Source organism: Pygoscelis adeliae, unplaced genomic scaffold, assembly GCF_000699105.1.
Source record: "Pygoscelis adeliae isolate BGI_AS28 unplaced genomic scaffold, ASM69910v1 Scaffold75, whole genome shotgun sequence".
In the NCBI taxonomy this organism is placed as follows: Eukaryota; Metazoa; Chordata; class Aves; order Sphenisciformes; family Spheniscidae; genus Pygoscelis; species Pygoscelis adeliae.
Window position 1 is genome coordinate 683765 of NW_008824772.1, and position 23000 is coordinate 706764.

The 23000-nt window shown below is 42.8% G+C and overlaps 2 protein-coding genes across 2 annotated transcripts in view; both read left to right on the forward strand.

Annotated features, from left to right (window-relative positions):
• ABCA5 (ATP-binding cassette, sub-family A (ABC1), member 5) overlaps nt 1-8105 on the forward strand; it is a 31965-nt gene extending 23860 nt beyond the window's left edge. Inside the window, exons 30-40 of the mRNA XM_009323665.1 lie at nt 32-158; nt 254-371; nt 477-568; nt 715-890; nt 1392-1467; nt 1552-1646; nt 2055-2174; nt 2399-2548; nt 3526-3605; nt 3863-3918; nt 4607-8105. Coding sequence (XP_009321940.1) covers nt 32-158; nt 254-371; nt 477-568; nt 715-890; nt 1392-1467; nt 1552-1646; nt 2055-2174; nt 2399-2548; nt 3526-3605; nt 3863-3918; nt 4607-4714 — 1198 coding nt within the window. The 3' untranslated portion in view covers nt 4715-8105. The remainder of the gene's footprint in view (nt 1-31; nt 159-253; nt 372-476; nt 569-714; nt 891-1391; nt 1468-1551; nt 1647-2054; nt 2175-2398; nt 2549-3525; nt 3606-3862; nt 3919-4606) is intronic.
• Nucleotides 8106-10412: 2307 nt separating this feature from the next.
• The window catches only part of LOC103916710 (ATP-binding cassette sub-family A member 9-like), a 26665-nt gene continuing 14077 nt past the window's right edge, over nt 10413-23000 (forward strand). Inside the window, 15 exon segments of the mRNA XM_009323763.1 lie at nt 10413-10527; nt 13520-13632; nt 14162-14372; nt 14591-14749; nt 15695-15795; nt 16150-16376; nt 17182-17320; nt 17845-18030; nt 18604-18736; nt 19413-19584; nt 20350-20408; nt 21350-21460; nt 21948-22123; nt 22456-22575; nt 22925-22999. Coding sequence (XP_009322038.1) covers nt 10413-10527; nt 13520-13632; nt 14162-14372; nt 14591-14749; nt 15695-15795; nt 16150-16376; nt 17182-17320; nt 17845-18030; nt 18604-18736; nt 19413-19584; nt 20350-20408; nt 21350-21460; nt 21948-22123; nt 22456-22575; nt 22925-22999 — 2097 coding nt within the window.

Here is a 23000-nt window from a genome sequence, read left to right on the forward strand (position 1 = left end):
CAGAGGCATCATGTTGTTTTCTTCCCCTTAGAAAATATTTTACGAAAGCCAAAACGTGGAAGTTCCCAGACGTCCCGCATGATGAGAACGAAGATGAAGACGTGAAGGCGGAGAGGCTGCGAGTCCAAGAAATACTGAGCAGCCCCAAAAGTGAGGAGGTAATGCCGTGCGCCCATGGGCACTACCCAAAACCCCAATTCAGATGTTCCCCAGAGCTGCTGGGATCTGCAGCCACTTCTCTTTTCTCTACTAGATGCCAGCAATCCTGGTCAGCAGCTTGCACAAAGAGTTTGATGAAAGAAAGGAATTTCTTCTGGGGAGAAAAATAAAGAAAGTGGCAACGAAACATGTTTCTCTCTGCTTAAAAAAAGGTTGGAGTTCAACTACTTGCTGTTGAGCTGTTTTCTTTACAAAAACAACTCTTGAATCCATTTATCTGACCTCATGGGCAATGTTTTGTGTCGTCCTTTCTTTAGGAGAAATATTGGGTTTGTTAGGACCCAATGGAGCTGGGAAAAGCACGTTAATTAATATGCTCGTTGGAGAGATTGAGCCAACCAGTGGGCAAGTACGTTACATGCTACAAACTAAATAGATAAATGAATCTTTATTTTTATTATTATTGCAAGCATTCCCAAGTGCTTTTTGCTAAAACTTTACAAAAACAGTTCTGAAACAATATTATTGAATACAGTCTATACATTTTCCTCGCAGGTTCTGATGGGAGATTATTCTTTTGGCCTGAACAACGAAGATGACTCGGTGAAATTTGTGGGGTACTGTCCTCAAACGAATCCACTTTGGCCAGATATTACATTGCAGGAACACTTTGAAATTTATGGTGCTATCAAAGGAATGAGTCAGTCTGATGTTAAGGAAGTCATAAAACGGTAAGTAGTTTATTATAGAAATGTTTAAGGTTTAGCTATATTTTTCTTAGCATTTTTTCTTTTCACTTTTCCTAATGCAATCTTTTTTTCATTTAAGTTTGATTGGATCTTTTCAGCAAATTCGGCAAGTGTGAATTTGTAGGTTAGGAGATACAGATACAGTCACACAGAATTCAACTGGTATTTGTTGGTTTGTTTTTTTTTTTTTTAAAGTTACGAAGCGCTAACAGTGACCTTTGCAGAGGCTGTGAGGATGGGGAGTCCAGGGCTTGGAGCTGTTTCTAGGTTGTCACCCTGGGCTCCTCCAGGACACGGGGCAGGTGGTTTTGTATGGGAGCGCCCAGATCCCCTTGTGCTTACTGCTCTGCTTTTTTTAATACTATATATACAAATATTTGTAACTGAGCTCTTCAAATGAGACTGCTTGCGTACTATGTGATGAGGGGAAAGCCAAACCGTCACCCTCTCAGCTTTTCACACGTGGTCCTCCCCCTTCCGCAGCATTGCAAGCGCCCTGGATTTAAAAGACCACCTGCAGAAGACAACGAAGAAGCTGGGCGTAGGGCTGAAACGCAAGGTATGGGGGAGCTTTTCGAGGTGCCGTGTTGCGTGTCTCCAGCAGCCAGTGTGTCCTTACCCTTTCCCTTTGCCTTCCTCCCAGCTGTGCTTTGCCCTGAGTATGCTGGGCAACCCACGGGTCACGCTCTTGGATGAACCGTCGACCGGAATGGATCCAAAAGCCAAGCAGCACATGTGGTGAGCGCCGCCAGGGCTATGTTTGCCACAGGCTCGTTTCTCTTTGGGAATCTGCCCGATTTTCTGTGTTCATTATGCCTGTTAACACTAGGGAGAGCCATAGACAGGGAATCAACGCTGCCTTAGTGCCAGGTGCACTTCATCTGTGTCCTCTCTCCCAGAACAGCTGGGAGATAAAAAGCTTGAAAGTTAAAAGACATCTTTAAAATAATGTAAGGAGTATGAGATTTGAGTCATCTTTGTGAAAAAATCAGATGTTAATTGTTGCTGTGGGAGTAATATTGGTCCATAAAACAAAGGGTTTGTGCTTGACCTTCAGAGTCCTCGTCCTACTAACCCAGGATTTACTGTTATGTGCCAAATGCTTTAAATGTTTTATTCGGGGATTTTTTTGGTTATGTTTTGTAGGCGGGCAATTCGAGCAGCGTTTAAGAATAAGGAGAGAGCAGCTATCCTGACCACTCACTATATGGAAGAGGCGGATGCTGTCTGTGACCGCGTGGCCATCCTGGTGTCGGGGCAGCTCAGGTACCACCGGAGCCCTCCCCTGCGGGCGGGTGTTGCAGCAGGGAGGGTAGGACAGCTGTCAACGAGAATATATTTCTTTGAAAACATAGGTAGACAATTTTTTTTTCACCTTAAACTTGGAGCAAAATTAAACTTAAACTGCTAAAAGCGTTTGTTAGAAGTTAGGCTGCTTTTTGAGTGTGGTGTATCATGTACAACTCTTATTTTCTCTCTGCAATTGGTAGATGTATAGGTACTGTCCAACACCTGAAGAGTAAGTTTGGCAGAGGATACTTCTTGGAAATGAAGTTAAAAGAAACAGCAGATGTACAGCAGGTGGAGTATCTGCAGAGCCAGATTTTGCACATCTTCCCAAACGCAAATCGTCAGGAAAGGTAAACGTCAACAAATACGCAGAAAACATTGATATTAATACAAAAGCCCCTGATTTCTCAGCAGCTCCTTGGCACCGAGTAAGGAATGCCATGATACTAAAATTTACAAGAAATATTTACACGTAGATTAAAAAAAAAAGAGGAAGCGTTTTGCAGGCCAGCAAAAGCTGCTGGGGCGGTGGCTGTCAGCCCTGCGTGCAGATGTTGGGCACGGAGGAAGCAAAACTCGATTTCTGCATAGCTGTTGCTTGGAGGCTTCCTCTTCGGTTGGCCCCCCCACCAGGGAAACGGGTAAAATCTGAGTCACTGAGTCACTGGCCCTTAACTAGAAATGCTTGAACATTTTCTGAGGTTTCCTTAAAGTTTGGGGGGTGGGTTGGTTGGTTTTCCCCCAACAGCTTTGAATTTCTGTGGTATGAACTCACTGGCTTGGTGACCGCTGATGAGACTCTCCAAAAAGGGCACTGCAGGCATCGTGAAAGGAGCATTCCTCAATGCGGGAGATTTGGAGGAGAGTTTATTTTTCAGAAGCAAATGTGTGGGGTAGAGCAGCTCCCTGTTCTGGAGTCTGGTTTGCAGGAACTGCTGGATGATGCAAAGTCCCGAGAGATCCTGTGACCTCCCTCTGAGTTCATTTGAAAAGGCAAACCTCACAACTTTTCGAATCCCGGGCAGAGATTTTTCTTTCATGAGTTTATAGGCAGAATATAAACGGTTGAATCTGAAGAGCGTATAAATCATAGAGCAGTCTCAGGTGGGTCTCCGCTGATGCACCTGGACCCGGATCTCTGAGACAGATTATAAACCAGCTGGTCTCCTGGAACGACATTGTTCCTGTTGTCTTGTATGATGATGACTAGTCAAAATGCCCGGAGTAACCTTCAGAAAATGAATTTAAATCCATTCACTTGGATATTAATATTTTTGCTTTAAGTAATTTTGCCTGAAGCTAAATTTGCTTTGTTTCTTTGTTCCAGTTTTGCTTCTATTTTGGCATATAAAATTCCTAAAGAAGATGTACAGTCGCTTTCACATTCTTTTTCCAAGCTGGAAGAAGGTAATTAAGCATTTGCCACGCATCACATACAGAAATGATTTTGTCTCCCATAACTGGCACTTCTGCCATGCAATAGCACTTGTGCATTTCTGCTCCAAATTTATTTGATTTATTTTTTCTATTATTATTGCTGTCCTCAACTCCTGTTTCTTGTGAAATCAAGAGTAAGCACTTGTACCAGCTTAAAATGCTTTAAATCCAGTTGTATCAGATAGTCAGTATCCCTAAATATGCGCTCTCGTTAATTCTTTCAACAGTAAAACACGCCTTTAACATCGAGGAGTACAGCTTTTCTCAGGCAACGCTGGAACAGGTATGTTAAAGCAAATGATACTTCACGGAAGTAAACCCTGCCAGGCGAAGGTGTTGCAGGTTTTTAGACAGGGTTTTCGCAGGTGTCCGGGGTGGGTTCGCTTTGCCCCTGTCGTACAGGAGTCGTGCACCCAGTCTGAGCGAGTCGTGGATGGAGGGGCTGATGAGCCCTGCGCATGCAGGTTGTCCCCCGTGCCCGGCTTTCAGGCAGCTGGGGCCGCTCTGCTGTTGCCTGTTGGGGCGTTTTGGGGGAAGTGAAGTCCCCTTTTCCAAAGTGAATTGGGACTGTCATTTCCCTTGCTCTCTTTATTCCCATTTTCTCCTTTCTTTTTAAAATAAGACATGCGAACTGCAGTGACTGGAGCAAAATAAATGTGTGACATTAGTGGAAATGCCACTCTGATTTATTCAAAAGATGGGCATTGGTGTTCATTTCTGAAAGGAGGGTAAAGCTGAGGCTTATTATTGCTTATTCTGGATTAGTTATTGCTGACGATAAATGTCCTTCAGCGTGTATTTGGTTCAACTTCCTTTTCATTGGAAAGGAGAAAAACCCCAAAATTCTAAAAACCTCCCACAGATGAAGCAATACATCCCATATCCATGAGATTTTTACCATGCATGCTACTTGTGATCGAGAAAGTTCCTACAAGGAGCATGGCATGTTCACATCCTTTCTGTCTGTTCAGGTTTTTGTGGAGCTTGCTAAAGAGCAGGAGGAGGAGGACAGCAGCTTCGGCACCCTGAACAGCACACTGTGGTGGGAGAGGACGCAGGAAGACCGAGTCGTTTTCTAAACTCCTTACGGTCCAGATCTGCTCGGCAGCTCGTGTTTTGTGCAAGCGATGATCCTCTGCGCACACGTTGGGGCGTGTGCATGGAAAACACCGGAGCTGGGATGGACAAGGAAAATCGTATTTGGAAGCCCTGAGTGTGTTCCGCCATCCTGGCCTTAGGAATAATGCCGCAATAGCAGTGGAAGCGGTGAGCGTCCCCAAAGTTATTCTGGCTGTTCTGAAATTCCTTCTCCCCTCGCTGTTTCCTGGTTTGCGTTGAGCGAGAAAACACCGCCACGACAGTCGGTCATCTCCTGGTGTCGGTTGCTTGTGCAGGAGCACCCGCCTGCCTTCCTCCCTTGGCCGTGCTGCGCCGGCATCAGGGCTGGCTGCCTGAGGTTGGGCTGTCCGTACTGGAAATCGTGCATTTGAGCAAAACCAGTTGCCGCTGGAGCATCCTGCCCTGCGGGACCCGCTCGCTGGTTCGCAGGGTCTTGCCGTGCTCCGTGCCCTCGGTTGGGCATTGCTGCCTGCCCGACCAGGTGCCATGCAGACATGTGTCCCTGCAAGGTCCTGCTCCCCCGCCGGCTGATCCGTCCCTGCTTGTGCTTAGAAGATGCACCTGCTTAGAAGAGAGGGGAAAAACCACTCCAAAGTAATTGTATTCACTGCAAAGACGGTCCTGAATTACACTGCGAGCTTAGCTTGGTATCCAACCAATGTGAAAATGTTCATTTACAGATATAATATGGCACTTACTGACACTTATATTCCTTTCTAGTGCAAGTTGGCAGATGTGGCTAAGTCCTGCTGCCATTCTGGGGGGCACTGGTGTTTGTAATGCATGCACTGTAGGGTTAAAGGGGGTGTACAGAAGTGGATGCCTTTTTTTTCCCCGCTTGGTAAAAGTACAAAGGCATAACTGTGTAGTTATGGGATTTGCAGAGATGTGAGTATTTCTTGTCTTCATTAAAAACAGTCTAATTCCTTCATTGGGTGTAACGACGTGTATCCTGTCAGCTGTTTTTAGACAGTCCTTTTTAGATGTTTTCATTTTTCTTGACAGTGAATTCGTAAGTACATGCAACAGTATTTCCTAATCTGTCTTTGTTGTGATAGCAGTAAGTAGTGCAGTAGTGTGCTCAGCACAGGAACGTTTGCTTTGTCCTGGCCTGGCAATTTTTCATTCACCTTCGTAAAACCAAAATAAAAATATCCAAATTCACCACCTCATCAGTAGGAATGGTGCCTTTGGTTTGCATAGAAGCACTAAAAAGAGCAGAATATGTGATCCTGTATCCTAAGATATGACAGATGTACATTGAAATTTTTTTGTTTGTTTGTTTTTTCTATACAAAGCTATCATCACTTTTTTAGTTTTATAAGATGAAATTAAAGATTGCTAACAGTTCATTGTGTTCTGCAATGAATAAGTAGAAAGATGCATTTATATTGAAACATTGGCTTCATAAGTCATATAATTTATATATCTTCACGTTAAAGTTAGAAAAGACCTTTGTTTTTCTTGCGAATACACAAAAAACTATGGGTTAAGGTGGAGTTGTGTAAAAAATTACTGTTTGTAATTATCAGGCAATAATGTATGTAATATGTCCGATAATGGTTTATCATCACATTGAGCCAAAATCTATTTTCATTAGTTTCTTGCTCTACTATGGGGTGATGTGAACTCTCTGCATACAACTTTTGCTTCCTCTTTTGTACCTGTAGATTGCATATAAACATAGAGAATTTGTTTTGTGGTTCAAATTTGAGCCCAAGAACTGCAGAAACACCTGGACGCCCCGTTTGCTCCCCCAGGGGAAGGTCCCTTCCCCTCGGGAGCGCAGACCATGAATCTGCCCGTTTTGATGAGCCCTGAGCCATGGTACTTGCGTATGCCCTCATCTCCCGTGCTAGAAGCGAAATGGGTAAAGAACGGGATTAAAGCACCAGCCTCTAAACTGCAGCTCCAGTAGCGATCTTTCCAGGGCTGAAGCTTCCCTGTAAGAAAACAGAAGTGACCCAAATTCAGCTCTTTTGTTTATGCAGCCTTTTATTTAGCCCCTGGGAACCCCCAGCCCGTTGCTCCCAGCTGCATCCCTGCTGCTGGCCAGTATCTCTGAGCATTTTCCTTTATTTGGAGCAAAGGTGGCACCCAGAATTTTGTCTTGTGATGTTTTCCCATGTCTGTACATACAAGCTAAGAGCGTTTTCTCCAAATCCCACATTTCTTACTTCCATCTCTTTTTGTAAATGGTTTTTCAGCTGAGTGTCATCTGTACATCTGTCCAGCAATGTACAGCATGCTCTTTCCACGTGAACTTACAAAAGTACAGTTGTGACCTGTTAGCCTTGATGTCTTAATTTTATTCTTTAACTTATAGTCAGAGTTAATAGTCTGTAAAGTCGTTTGATACTGTCTGGACGACATCACCCTATTTCAAATAGTTTCTTATTTTCTAATGTTTCAAGTGGATCGTATGAAAACTTTCATTAGCATCTAGATTTGCTCAGCTTGATACTGTTCTTGTTTACCCTGGAGTAACCCAGTTGATGGTGGCACTGTATTTGTGCAGCTACACGTACGAAGAATTTGGCTCGTTAAGCTCACTGCGTATTTGGGTGGGATCTTTTTGGCGTGGTGACATCCTGTGTCAGTGTGGCGTAAGATGCCACCCCAAAACATCACTGTAATCATAATGTATTGTAACCAGAAGTCTTTCAAAGTGTCATATGATGTCTGTAATTGCCAGAATAAGGAAAAACACATGCAAAATTAAACCAGAGAATCCCCTGGAAACGCGAGAGTTTTATTCCTGCAATTTTAAGTCCCTTTGTTCAGCTGTTACCAGTGACATGCCAAATCCCAGCCGTACGATACGCACACCCAGTTTGTGCTCTAGGAGATAAAACCGCAACGAGGCAGCTGGATTCAGGCTGACTGTGGGACTTGGGGCAAATCAATTCAGTTTGTGCCGCCGTTCCCAGGTATAATGGTTTTAGTTACCTTGCAGGCTGGTTGTGAGAAATAGGTAGTATATCCAAAACTTGGAAGACGCATTTACTTTGTGGTGTTATTGTAAGGTTGTATTTTTCTATGGAGGAATTTAACGTGTCTGATTTTCTGTTTACATTACCAAGAAAAGCCCTTATTTAAAAATATCTCTGTATAGCGAGTGAAGTCTATTACGAAGCTGACATCCAGTACTCTGTTAGCAGAAACGGAAGGTATCAGGTCCAAAGGTGACACGTTTGTAACGCTCCTCTTGATGTTGCCGTCAGGCACTTTGAATCATTTGCAGTTTATTTTATACGCCTGTCTTTCTTTTACCACTTTACAAATACAGCAAAGTCAAGGTTTTTCCTTTTCCGGCAGAAAGTACTACCAAAATAAAGATGGATTGGATTGTTAAATGCTTGCGTTGCTCTCATGCGTGTGTTTTGCCGTGCTAGAATTAGGAGGACTGTTTTCAAAAGCCTTTGCTGTTCCCTGGAGCACACCGGGGCATGCAGGTGAGTGGGCTTGGGCAGAGCATGGGGGGCCCCGGCTCTTGGCGTGGCTGGGGGTGTCAGGCTGCAGTAATTGCATATTTTTAATTGAATTCAGGGAATCGCAGTATTGCAACACTTGGGATTCGACCGCCCGCGGTTGTGTCACGTTTTGCAGCCAGATTAGTTCAGCCCAACTTCGGGCTAGAAGTGACCCCACGGCAGCTGAGTGCTCCTGGCACGCTGCGTCGTGCATCTGCAGGGATGAATCATGTTCGTCCGCTGGAAAATTAACCCCACCGAAAAAAATAATTCGTTTTTCTGGTTGGATCCGTACCCAAGACGAACTTGCTGGGTGGCTGGATGGGTGCTCGCTCCTGGCGCAAGGGGAGGCAAGGTGCTGCTGGTGAGGGGTTTGGCTGAAGCTGGAACACGAAACCGTGGTCTACAGGGATGAAGTACGCTGCCTGCTCCTCGGCTGCCGCGTGGTACTGCCAGCTCCCGGTGTGACCCGCTGCTGAGGAGGAGGAGGAGGAGGTCCACCTCCAGCCCTGCGGGTCGGCTAAGGACCTAGCAAAATGAAAGGGGATTGTGCCTCAGTCTCCCCGGACCCCTCAGTGGGGAGGAAAATAACCCCAAAGAAATTTAATCTGAACTTGTTGAAAATTCCCAGGTTTTCATACTAGTTTTTCTTTAATGGTGTGTTAAGGGCAGCATGCCATTTATTTTTCTTTTTAAAGCTGTAAAATTAATCCATTCCTTTGTAATGCTTCCTTTTAAGAGATCTTCAGAAAGTCCCTAACTTAGCGTGCTGAATTTCTCCTTGATAAGAGTGTCCCGGAGCTTTCAGTTCTCCTTTTTCCTGAAAAGCATTGCTTCAAGTGTCCCCCTCAGAGGATGCTGGCTCTGTCCTTTGCCCCTCTCCTCCTCCTGGTAGAGGTAAGGGCTGATCCAAGGCTGGTCCTGAGTCTCCTCCTCAGAAATCCTGTGGAGCAACTGCTTGGGGATTTAATTAATGATATTTTGAGATGCTACGTGCTCTCTAGCTGCTTTTCAGTGAAGCCCCAAAGGGTTGCCTTGGACTGGGGTCCTACTTCAGTGGCAGAGCCAGGGGAAGCACCCAGTGTACAGGATGGGAAACCCTAAGGAGCACTCGGAGCAGGTGTCATTTTTATGTTAAAATGCATTTTCTGTAGATAATGTGCAGGCATGCCAGGGCTCCACGCTCCACCAGGTACTGCCAGCACACTATGTATGGCACAGGGTATGTGTCAGAAACAGTATTTTTTTTTTAGTGAAGTGCATCTCAGCTGTGCTTTTTTGCAGTTACGAGTAGCCTTCCCCATTTCTCGCTTGTTGCCCAATGGGAAGTGATGCAGGAAAACGCTCTGCTCCTCTCCTAAATGAACTCATTCCTTGAAAATGAGTAAATCGGCAGCTGCAGAAGAGCTATGGCCTTTTGTTAAGCAACAACCAGGCGGCTTTTGTGGTTTTAGTCAGCTCTGCAAATCAGATGCGGAGTCCTTAAGCTGTTGAAGTTTCAGGACAGCCGAACTCCTTTAACTACTTGAATTGTCGTGTGGCTGTACGCCCTTCCAACTCATTTGGGTTTCCTGGCTTATCTGATTTCTTCACCTCCCTGTTTTGAGTGCAGATCCATTGGAAACTGATTTTAAAAAAAAAAAAACAAACCAAACCTAACAAACTCCATCCTCATTCCAGCTGTGTTGACAGCTGCTGGAAAAGCAATTAAAAGGAGTAAAAACTAAAAAAGAAAAAAAAAATTTAAAACAAAGGGGAATTCAGAAACAAGAAATAAAATCCCATTGGTCCTCAGACGCAGGATTCGCCTCTGCAGAGGAAGGATTGCTTGCTGACTCGGGCTCTGAGCAAGATGGGGAGAAGGCAGTGAAGTTTTCCCTCCAGAGAAGCTTGGGCAAGGACGAGGTTGCTTTGCCACCAATGGGGAGCTCACGTTCACCCCGTCCCAGGGCACGCAGCTCTCCTCCTGAGGCTCTCCCTGGGACATGTAAGCCTGGTAGAAACATGCCGTTACATTGCATGCAATGCACATGTCACATTAAATACCGCAAAACGTCATGTTAATATCTGCAAGCTCTAGGCCAGCTGGTTGTAGGTATTGCTCCCCGGTTGGGTCGTTGCTCCAGAAGCGTTGAGAGCGTTTGCACCGCTGGGACCGGACTCTGACGTCAGGCTGGAGAGGGGCATGGCCATCGGGCTGTACTACAGCCTTGAACCCTCTCCAGGACTGCAAAGAGACGATGAGCCCAGACATCTCAGAGCTGAAGGAGACATATTTCTAATGGAAAACACATTATCAGGTAAGGACTTTCATATTTCTCTTTTGTTAAGTGAAAAATTATACCTAGGGTATTTTCATGCAGGGATTGTGTTTGGTGATTAATTTTTTCCTTATTATTTTAATACAGTCTTATGCTGAATGCATAACAGCTGTACTTTCCAGCTCTGCTCTCTGACAAACATTGAGCTTTGCATCAAAATGTTTAAGAGGCAAAGGGGCAAAAAATTCTGCTTTTCTGGGTGAGCGTGGATTTTGATTCTCGCCGCTGATGCACTTTGGCTCTAGGCGAAGAGCCACAGGTTGAGCGCTGGGTCCTCCCAGCTAACGATCCCTCCGTTTGCTCCCCCTCCTCCAGCCTTGCTATCACCAAGAAAGGCTTCTAAAAACGTGGACCCCCAAATTTCACTTCTCTGTATGAATTAAAGTGTTGAACTTTGATACAGGGCAGGCTTAGAGCTATTTTTTTTTAGTTGAGAGTAGGAAAAAAAACCTCTTTCAAAAACTGTGTGTTAAAGAGCAGAGTCAGTACAAATCTGTCTCGTATTTATCAGGAGGTAAAGACAGGGCTGAGTAGGGGCCAGATGCAGGTTTTTGTGTTTGCAGTAACTGGCAAACAGGAGGGTATTGAGAGAGCACGTTCACCTCTGCACTCCCCACGTGCAGGGATTAATCATTGGCTCTCGGAAAGCCGGCGGCTCCTCTGGGAAGCACGAGATGCATCGCACATTGCTTGCTTCGTAGCCAGCATCGAGAGGTTCCTGCCAGTACTCCTGAAGAGCAACTTGCTTTTCAGAGTTAGCCACAATACGCTTTGTTAAGTTTTTATTAGAGGGGGAAAAAAGTCTGAGGAGGTGCCAAATAGGAAATCCCTGAGACGGTAAATAAATTAAGTGGTTATATGGGACATGCCTTCCTGGGATAACCTTTGAGTTATATATATATACATATATATATATATACACACGGGATCTCAGTAAAAGTTATTGCAGTGCCTGAGGAGTGTGTTCCTGGAGAGCAAGAAGTTTGGGTGCATTTACCGAGCCCTTGGAAGGCAAATGATTCCAGAGACACCCCGTTTTACAAGTGATGCTCTTACTGGTTTAAGGCTTCTCAAACACCGTTGCCCCCAAATACATTTCTGATGTTTGTTTTTGTCTTCTGAATCTGCAGGTTTGAATCTCAGGTCTTGTAGTGGCATCTCTCCTGCTTATGTTTTGTGTCTTTTGATATCTAATTTAAATTGAAATTAGAACTTCAATTTCAGTTGAATTGAAATTCAACTTCCTGATGAAGTTCATGCAGCACTTGTAGGCAGCATCATTTGTTTAACTTTCTGGGTTCATGTTTCAGCTTCCAGGGGTAGTTGCTTCTTGCCCCAAAGGCAAAACTAAGATTGAAACTGATAGAAAATTAGTTGGACTTTTTAAAAAAGTTTTAGATTTGCTCCATCTCTTTTTTTAATGAAGTTTGTTATGTCTGTAGAGATTCAGAGCTATTTTTACAAGACCATCATGTTTCCCACGTTATCCAAATACTCCAGCGTGAACCTTTGTTTACTGCCCCAACATCCCGTGCTGGGCTGCTGCTTTTAGTTCACAATGACTGAAATCCAGACCTGGGCAAAAAAAAGTAGCACTTCCTAGAAATCCCTTCCTAATTGCCTTTAACCTTCATTGTAGGCTGTGACGCGGAAGCACAGGAGAAAGCTCCAGGCAGGGAAAGCAGAGCGCTGAGGAGATAAGCCTTGTGCTAACAGTCAGAGGGCAAACAGGGATTCTGGATCCATTGCCCCTGGAGTACGCAAATATTTAGTTCTTCCAAAAACAAGCAACGAAGGGAACAGAGTAGTAGAACCATTTATTAACTCCAGCTGCCCAATCCGTGACATCAGGAAGCGATGTCCAAGGGGAAAAGAGCACAATGCGTCTGAGGTTGCTTTGATTTTTTGTTTCAGCCACTTTAAAGGATTAAAATACAAAAGCATGTTCTGAGGTTCCCTCCCCTGTTCTCCTTCTGGGAAGGTCGTGAAACCAGTCACTCTGAAATTGCTGTTGTTCTTGTACAGGATATTTGCTGCTTGGCCACATGACCAAAGTTGGGGCTGAAATAAAAATTCTCCATAAAAAATATCTCCCAATAAATTCTCCCTGCTCAGTATTTAGGAGGATATAAAGAAGCAGCTACATTGGTGTTTTAATGCTGCCCTGCTCTAGCTATACTAGAGTTATAATTCATTATATCAGCATTTGGGTGAAAATGTGACAAATTGGTCTTTTGTCAGCCTGCTTAAGGGATACATTGGCAGCATCTATTTTAGGCTACTTCTAGCATCTAACCACCTCCTGGGTGGCAGCTGCCTTCCCCCTATAGACGATGTGGGGAGAAGGCGTATGTAATGTGGATGGTTTAGGGTCTAGTTACAGTATCTAGAGCAGCTGAGCAGTGGTTTGCCAGCAAACCGCATGTCTAAGGCGAGACATAAATTCACTGCAAGAAGTGCAGGATCTGAGTAAACGTAAACCAGAGCTAGTGCACTCAGGAGCTGGATTTGACAATGCTGCTGCAGATCGTGTCTGTTTTAACTATTTTGAATAGCTGCATAAAAAAAAGAAAATTAAAATGTATATCTTCTTTCTTCTATATGCCTTTCAATCCTCTCACATTTTTAGTACAGGACAGACTGGCTTTTCTGTTGTTAATTTTACGTAGATGAAGAATCAAACTATAGCCAGTTGAATGCCTCTTTCTATAAAGCCTCTTTGGGATGAAGAAGGATGAATCTGTGCACGTGGAAGAGGCAGCCGAGTCCAACCCAGCTCCCTGTTCCCTTGCATGATCTTGGACTATTTCCATTGAACTTCTCCTTGGTTGTCCCAATTGTAAAATGGAGAAAAGCTCTTAACCTTTGTCATGTTATTGGCTTCCTCTGAAGTGGCATTTACCCAAGTAAATATATTAACTCCCAGTGATCTCTTTTATTCTACATGATATTATTTTCTTTCTCATCCTAGCTGGGAAAATGCAGGGGATATTCAAGAGAGCCTCAAAAATATTTCAGCAAACTCGTGCTCTCCTATGGAAAAATATTCTTCTGGTGTGGAGGATGAAGACAGAAAGTTTTCAGGCAAGTATTGGTTCTTCCAAAGGGAAGTTAAGATTTCCACTGCGAAGTATTTTTACATTGCATTGTTTTTATACTAGGTGATATATGAGAAGCCTCAGCTGGTAATGCGGGTCTCTGGAAAATGTCAGCAGTTACGCTTCTTCCCATGACACTAAAATATCACGGCATAATAAGGGCTTGTTACAAAGCTGGTTTGTTGCTTTTGGTTGTTGATCCCATTTCTACACTGTCCAGAAGAACACAATGTCCAATTCACGATTACCGGTGTAAAATTATCAGCAGACCTCATTGGCTCTGGTACTAAGAAAACATTTTTTTCACTTGGAACATTCCTCATGTTTTCAAATTATTACACCTGTGAAATAGCTCTTCCTCATTTGCAGAAAGAAGGCATTCACGGCTGGAGGAGCCGGACTGTGCAGCCAGATCAGCACAGGATGAGAAAGGTCCTTGAAGACACTTTCCATGCCACCCAACCTCCCAGCCACTGTGCTGCCACTCACGTTTGCATTTCCTCCCTTTCATCTAGGAATGGATTACATCGGTGGTTTTTCTCTTAATAATACAAACATCATCAAGTATGATATTCCACTCCCAGCGGCAAGAAATCCCATACAACTTCCTCGGGCGATTAGATGATCCAGCCTTTAACGCTACGGGAGTTAGACTTGCATACACACCTGTGACGGACACCACCAGGCGAATAATGAGCAAAGTGGCTTCGAATTCTGCAATGACGGGTAATGCTGCTTTTAGATCCTCGTAGCTGCAGTGCCTGCACCCACCTCGACACTGTGGGCACCTCGGTCTTCATCGTGGTGGGGGGAGAAAAGGATTTGGAGAATACCATTTTTGAGGGTACAAATTGTGGCTGGTGCACATTTTCATGTTGTTGCGTGACTAATCAAAGTTTCAGCTGTCATGGTTTCATTCTTTTTTTTGTTTTCTTTAATGACAGGTATAATAATAGAAGAGGTGGAAAATGAGAAAAAAATGGAAACAAGAGGAATTTTGGAGGAAGACATTATTGGTGTTGTTTTTAAGGATGACTTCTCCTACCGTCTCAGATTTCAAAGCTACAGTGTGGTATTTCCAAATGATGCCTTTGAACACATCGGTAACAAAATAAATCAAACCAGAGAACTTGATTTTACATTAAAAAATGCTTAGATGGATCTCTGTGCTGCCATGCCACTAAGAAGGGATCAAGGCTGTATGTGCTAAATGCTTCAAGAAAGATGTTAACCAGAACTTGAGGTCTTGTTCACTTAGAAGGAAACAAATGTCAGGGAAAATTTTTTTAAGAACACATACACATTATCCACAGTCCTTGTTGTCCCTCTCCCTTCTGTGTCTTACCATCTCAAATCATGCCCTGAAAAGGAGCATCGTGTGTGCAGTAAAGTATTTCTAACATACAGTGCATGGACATGTATTTAATGCATTAAAACATAAACCTGCACACACATTTGTCCACATGACGACTACTTTGACCAAATGCATCCCGATTTACTGACTAAAAGTAGTTAACTATCCGAAACAAAAAGTAAGCTTATTATCAGATAAAAATCAAGTTCATCAGTTGATGGGCAAAAAAAAAAGTATTTTGCTAAGAACTGGTCTTGGAAAATGGAAATATTGGAGAGGCTATTTATTCTGTCTGCACGAGTCAGTAGCTCTTCACAGATGTGACCCCAGCTCCAGTGTGCTCTGGATTTCCTAGAGGTGCTCCTCTCCTGCCCTTGGCATTGGGCACATTTACGGTTGCTTTACTTTGAGCCGGGGCTCCTGCCAAAATACGAGAGCTGAGATCTTCTGCGCTGTGACAACAGGGTTGATGCCATATCAGGTGGCCCATGGAGCCAAAGCCACCAACTCCCAATACCACATTATTCTTGGAGAAAAATGGCTGCTCCAGGAAAAAGGCTGAGTAAAACTGAATCTTGATTTCCTCTCTTAAGTCAAATACATTTTCAACCCTTCACATGTACATAAGCATATATATACACATATATATGGAAATATATAGATCAAATTCTTTTTTTTTTTTCCTTTCCCATAGATACCTACTTCAATTTTTCATCAAGTAACTGCAAAGTCCCTTTGTACTGGTATGCGGGTTTCCTATCAGTGCAGTCCAGCATTGACGCAGCAGTCATAGAAGTAAGTACAATCATGATGGAAAATACGTTTTCTGTTCTTTCCAGAGTTATCTGTAAACTTTAAAAAACAAACAAACAAAAAAAAAAAACAAAAAACAAACCCCCAAACTTTTTAAATACGTAGTATGATTCAAAAGTTAAAAGAACGACAGACCATTCTTGTGGCTCAAGGCAGCGTTACTGTTTATTACAAGGCAATATAAAAGGATACTAAATATTGAGGTTATTTGCCACTTATAAATGTAACATTGTTATTGGCAAACTAATAATTTTAATGCTTATGAAAACCTGTTTGTTCTGATGTTGGCTGTTTCATTACAGAAAATCAAATTAATGGCTGATTTCCTTTCTTTAGATGAAAACAAACCATTCTGTCTGGGAAGAGATGAAGTCAATTAGTGGCGTTCGTCTGAAATCACCCTTGATCAAACCTGTGTATAAACTGGATTATATTTGGTTCATTATTTACATTATATTGTGCTTCTCCCCATATATGTACTTTTTATCAGTGAGAGTTATAAGAGAGAAAAAGAAGCTAAAGGTATTAATGAGAGCAATGGGTTTGCAAGACATCGCATTCTGGTAAGTCTCATAGAAATAAACTGTGTAATTACAGGAACTATCTTATGTATATAGGATATGTTTGCAGGATGGATGTGGGTCCGGTACCACCGCTCAGCTGAGAAGCAGTAATTCCCCAGACCCCAGCAGCAGTCATTTGCAATTGCCTAACCATACGTCTGGGCTCTCTGAAGCCAAGTTTTGCATGCTGTTGAAACAAAACCTGTGCTGCTTTTATCTGTAACGTGCTGTTTGCTGGAGGACCTCAGTTTCCAAGCACATTGCTCTGATACAGGATTTCTTTTGTTGTTTGTTATACTTAGCTCTGCTCTCCTCCCCCAAAAGAGAGAAAGAACACTCTTCATGTAGCAGAGATGCGTGTAGCAAGGTTCTTGGTGTTGAGGTGTTGCTTGCCTCCAGGAAATGGGTGGATACACAGAGATCACAAAAAGTGAAGAAACAACAACTTTTGGAGAAAACTGCAAATGATGAAGCACGGGGGGACATAGGGTCTATCAAAACAGGCTTCCAAAGCCTTCTGAGCATGAGTGTTTCACATCGTTAGGAAAAGCATAAGAATAAGTGTTCCTGGCTGCAGAGCCTGCGCTTAGATGCCCTGTGGCTCTTTGCTGGCATCATTGCATCTGCAGAGATTGGGTTGGTGCAAGACAGTGATATTTGCATCTTTCCAGCCTGGAAATTGTAAATGGAAGTGCGTTTGAGAATTACAAAATATTTGAATTAAAAAGAGCATGTCTTGTGCTGGCCATGTAATGGCAGGTGCTGTCATGTACAGAGGCAAAAATAACTGTGCCTTCATTTGTAGGTTATCCTGGAGCTTGCTGTACACCGTTTACGTTGCAGTAACGGCAAGTCTGCTGACACTGATCACGATTAGAGGAGTCATCCATGATCACAACTTTTTTGAAATATATTTTTTTTATTTCTTTTATGGCATAGCATCTGTAAGTCTGCTTTTGTGTTCTTAAATGGTGCATGATTTTTTCCATTTCCTAATCAAAGCATCTAAAACTCAAAGACTACAGAGTACTCCAGGGCTGAGCATTATATGAGAAAGTAACAAAAACTTCTCCACTGCTGGGATTTATTGTTATAATTTGTAGGCTAATACATCACTCCTTCTACATTTTGGGAGATTCTGACTTGAAATCAGAATAAAGAGGGGTGTTAACACCAGCACTAATGGGAAGGCTGATGCTGTGTGCCCCTAGGGCCAGGGCTTCCTCCTTGCATCCAGCCTCCTCGGGAGGCCGAGAAGGGTCTGACCTGTCTGCCCCTACAGACCTGCCCTAAATATCAGAGCTGTTTGCTAAATGATGCAAGCCTTGTGATGGGCCATGTGTATCTGTAGGGGACGACTGAAACTCAACAGGGTCTCTAATGTTGCTTGTTGGATTTTCATGTTGGTTTTTTTCCTTAATCGCCAGCAGAAATGCATCCTGCTAATTACTGGTTTTCTCTGCTGCAGATTCACTTCTATTTCATGCTCAGCTCGTTGTTAAAGCAACCAAGTATCGCCAGTTTCGTAGGATTTGTCCTTCACATCATCTTCGGATTGCTGGGCTTTTTGACATTGTTTGAAAAACTACCACCATCTTCAGAATGGATTTTTAATCTCTTCAGTCCTTTTGCCTTTACAGCTGGCATCTCAAAGGTATGTTCAAAGTAAAGCCAGCACATCATAAAATTTCAGCCCACAACAAAATGCTGCAGACTTCTGCCAGATAACAGTAGCTGCCGTACATAATTTGCATTGCCATAACGACCCAATCATGCCCCTCTGCCCCAGATGCTTTGTAAAAAGAACTTGACTCCAAAAAGTACACGCTAACTCATAACAAATACAGTTAGACTCTCAACTGCATCATGAATTTTACCAGCTCTGTATCTACAATAAATTTTGATCTCTGGAAAATTATTGCAGCAGTGGGGTATGTCTGGTGGGTACCAGGATCTACAAGAACCGTGAGGTCTTGAAGTGCTGCCCCAGCAAATATTGTGTGTAGCCCTCTTCTGGTGTACTAACTTCTGCATAATTTTGAATTCAGCTTACTGAAACACTTCTGATACTTGTGGTCATAATAAAGTGTTGCCCTGCTTGGAAACAGCATCATGATCATGAGTGGGCATGGGTTTTTGGTGAAAATGGTCAAGATGACACAGCTTGCATGTAGTATTTCTGGCTAAAGGAAGTGTTGCATCTGACTTGTGCTTTTATCCCCCCTAGATGGTAAAATTAGAAAAATATGGACCAGCCTTTAAACCAGAATTGTACCGTTTCTTTAACCTATACATCATACTGACCCTTGACAGTGTCCTGTATTTGCTGTTGGCCATCTACTTTGATAAGGTTTTGCCTGGTAAGTACAAAGGCGAGGGAAAGAATACAAATTTCCTTGCATTTTTCTTCTATAATCCTCTCCCCTCATAGGGGGAGAGGTGCCAGCAGTGGGATAGAGCTGAGAAAGCTGTAATCTACGTGGGGCAACAAAGAAGATGTCCTGGTAGTGAGCTGGTCAGGTTGTGAAATGGCATGTTAACAGCAATGAGCCGTGCCGATGTATGGGAGGGGCTGAAAACTGCATTTGCTGCATTGCTTAGGAAAAAATTGTTGGGAAGAATCCTGTTTTCCCGGAAGCTGGGTGCCTGTAGCTATCTACCTCATTTGGCCCTGCCTCAAAAACAGGCTCCAAAAGGAACGTTAAAACTTGCAGCGAGGCACTGAGATCCTTTACATCTACTCCAGCAGCCCTAACCACTGGGTTTAAAAAGATGTTGTAGGACTTGACCTAATCTTCCTATAACTTCTGGGCCAAAGAGGTGGTCAATGACGTCTTTGCTGTGATTGCTCCCCACCTGCATTTACAGATGTGGACGAGTGGATAACTTTGCAGAACTTAGCAATCCTTTTACGCCACCAAAAGGCTGCATTCTGCAGCTGTAGAGGAAAAGATGGCTGGACATGGCATTTATCAAAGTTGAGTTGACACGTAGCAGTTTTTGGTTGATATTTCACCTTCTTTGTTTCTGAATTAGGCAAATATGGAGTACCATATCCACCTACATTCTTCCTGAGACCGTCATACTGGTTCAAGCCCAGGAGCGGGTACATGGGGGTGCAAGCTGGCGGCAAGAGCAGCCACGATACTATCCTCAGTGATAACACCGAGCCAATGCCTCCAGGCTTCGATGGGAAGGAAGCAATCAGGTAAAGACTCTTGTAGGCATGAAAAATATAACACTACACATTATATTTGACTCTAGAGAGCATAGCCATATTGCACTGGTGAATGTTAGACTGAGCTATCTAACATATACAGATAAGGTTAATGGCAAATACATGAAAGGGAGGGTTTGTTCACCATTTCATTCTGCTCCAGAGCTGGATTTGAACCTTTATTGGACATGGTGCATCTTCTGTGCCAGGGACCAACTTGCTGCCCAGCAATTTCTTCTTTGCAGAACAGTAGCAGTGAGTCTATTCCCCTTCACCACTGTCTTTAAGAACACTGCTGCTGGCGTGTGCTGCATAAGATGCTGTTATTTACATCCTTACGGGGCTAGTTTGGCCCATTGCTGTTGATGCCCATTGCTTATTACTAGGAAGCAAATATAAATCTGCTAAAATAATAGCTAGATCATCACTTTTAATTATATAACCACGTGTTTTCTCACTCCCTAGGGTCTCCCACTTCATTCACTAAGTGTTCATTGAGTTTGACTTTGAAACCTTTTAAACATCTTTTAGAAAAGTGCCTTAGTTAATTCTGCTTTTAAGTGTACAAGAAATGAATTATATAAAGCAATTCCTTCAGGTAGAATTACGCTAACCCCTGATGGTAATGAGCAGGACCAGTTTGAGGAGGAGGTTGAGAAATATTCTTCCAATAGTTTTCAAAAGTTACTTTGAGGCAGAGGAAAGATGCCAAAATTGTGAGATTTGATAGTAATGGCTTGCTTACCTTTCCTTTAGACTAAACAATATTAAAAAAATATACAAGAAGAAGGACAAGAGAACCGAAGCTTTAAGGGGTAAGAGAGGTTTTGGAATTCTTTTAACGTAATTTTTCACTAAATATGAAGCCAAACTGTTTTGAAAGGTACTGGATGTACTTAATTCTGCCTCCAGCACTGTTAAAATGCATTATACAATGGTTATTTCTGCTGGGGTAAATTACTGGCAAATTTCTACCAGGTTGTTATCTTCCTCTTCGCTCCAGGAAAATTACTATTTATTATTTTTTGCAACAGCAGAAGTCTCCTTAAAAGCTGTGGGTTTTGCAGCCATGAACCACTATAAAAATCACCTCTCGAACCTCCCTCTCAAAATGTACTCTTCCAGGCAAACAAAACTTATTTTTTTGGTTGCTGGCTAGAGCCAAGTCTGCTGTCACTGGCTGACCAGTGTTCTCCAAGCACTTGCACTACTTGCAGGGATGCAAGTAGTTGGCACAGTCATAGCATAGTCGTGGCATATCTGTTAAATACCTTTGTTTAACAAGAACTCCAAGTGACGGTGAAATTATCAATATGGTCTCAAAGTTTTATACTGAGTAAAAAAAAACAACCCAAACAACCCACAAAAATACAAAATAAGTCTTTTTTTTTTTAAAGGAAATGAGGTAGCAAAGTCTGGCTGCTTTGAAATAACTCTTGAAATCTCACATGTGGGAAAAGCTATGGGCTCTTCTCTTTCTGTGGACTCCCTCTTGAGCCACGCTAAAATAAAAGGTTATGAACCTCGTAAAGAAGTTAATACACTTTTGTCCCTCAGTTCAATCAAGACATGACTGCAAGTTCCTTATTAAGTTTAGTCCTAACTTCTGAAGATGCAACCCATGTTTTTGGATCCGTGTTTTTGCCTCTCAGCTTCAAAAGAAATGTCACTCCTCTGTCATATTTGGCAGCAAGCTACAGGTACAAGTCTGTTTCTCACAATCTCCCATCCTAACATTATTCTATTTCTATTCTAGGTTTGTCCTTAAATATATATGAAGGCCAGATCACTGCATTACTTGGTCACAGTGGATCTGGAAAAACTGCTCTCTTAAATGTGCTCAGTGGATTTTCCAAGCCTTCAGCAGGTAAGATCATGGACCTGAATGCTGAAGAGGAGAAGCTGTTTGTTTTTTCAAGAGTAAGGGGGTAAAGATGCAAAAAAACAAGTTTTCCCTCAGTTATTCAGTCTGGCTCATTGTCAGTGCAGACTGCTCCTTCAACACGAGCTTCAGGGCTAATGCATCCTTTGTGGATACGCTCATGTGTGCAAGTACACACAGGTGGTTATTTCTCCATGGGGATGGCCTGATGTTTTCCATGAGCTGCATGCCTATAAGAAATATGTTTTAGTTCTTAAGGGAGAGACTTCGTGCTCTGAAATACTTTTGAATGGTATTAAAGCTTTAGACAACACAAAGTTATTTTGCCTTTTTTTTTTTTTAAAAACACTTGAGAAACACCTACAATGCTGGAATTAATGTCAAAGGTATGAACACACAGCAGTCTGCTTTCCCCTTATAACTGGAAAATACTCTACAGTATGAAATTTGTTTCATTCATTCCTGTGTGCAGGTTCTGCAATGATATACAACTACAAAGTGTCTGAAGTGCAGGATATGGAAGGAATTCAGGCAATGGTTGGAATTTGCCCCCAGTTTAATCTGCATTTTGAAGCCTTAACGGTGAAGGAAAACCTGAGAACTTTTGCTCACATCAAGGGGATTCAACGAAAGGAAGTAGAGCAAGAGGTTGGTATGTGTTTCTCAGTCACTGTCCTCTGTTTTACAGCATCTTGGACACTTTGAGCTTTCTTTATAAAAGATTTTCACCAGCATCTTGTTCTGTGGAAACGAGAACAACCCTAATTTAGGAGGGAAGTGTTTTTTTTCAATTCTTTCCTATCCTCATCTCATAAGAGTTTTAATTCAGATTTGCAGTACTTATCTCTAAGCAAAGCCATTTAAAGTAGATAACTTTAAAATCTTGAAGTTATACTCTCCTGTATTGTGTGTAGCCATGTATGAATTAAAATGCAACCAGTGCTTTGGAAATCTGGCTCTTGTCTTTGTATACTGCCAAGGTGCAGAAAGTTCTTGTGATGTTCGACCTCACCGACCTTCAGGACATCCGCGCCGATACTCTGAGTGGTGGACAAAAAAGAAAATTGTCTCTTGGAATTGCAATTTTAGGGAATCCCCAGGTAGGGACCGGTCATATTTACACACAAACAATGCATACTGCTTTAGCACATAGTTTTGCATTTTGATTTGGCACGCAGACATTGATACTTTTCCGCTGGCACTCCAAGTCTGCTAACCTACTAATTCACTTGGCTGCTGGAAGGATCGAGGAATCTAGGTCAATGAGAACCGTATTTTAAATGAAAAGGGTGGTAATATTGTAGTAGGAGAAAGAGCAATAAAAAAGGCTGATATTTGAGGACGCATTTTGTTCTTAGAGTGAGATCATCAAAAACATGAAAGAAAATTATGTAAACACGGAAATGCTGGCTTGGACACATGGAGGTCTGATCTTGTTTGCCTTTGCAGGTGTTGCTTTTAGATGATCCAACAGCTGGGTTGGATCCCTGCTCCAGGCACCATGTGTGGAACCTTCTGAAGGAAC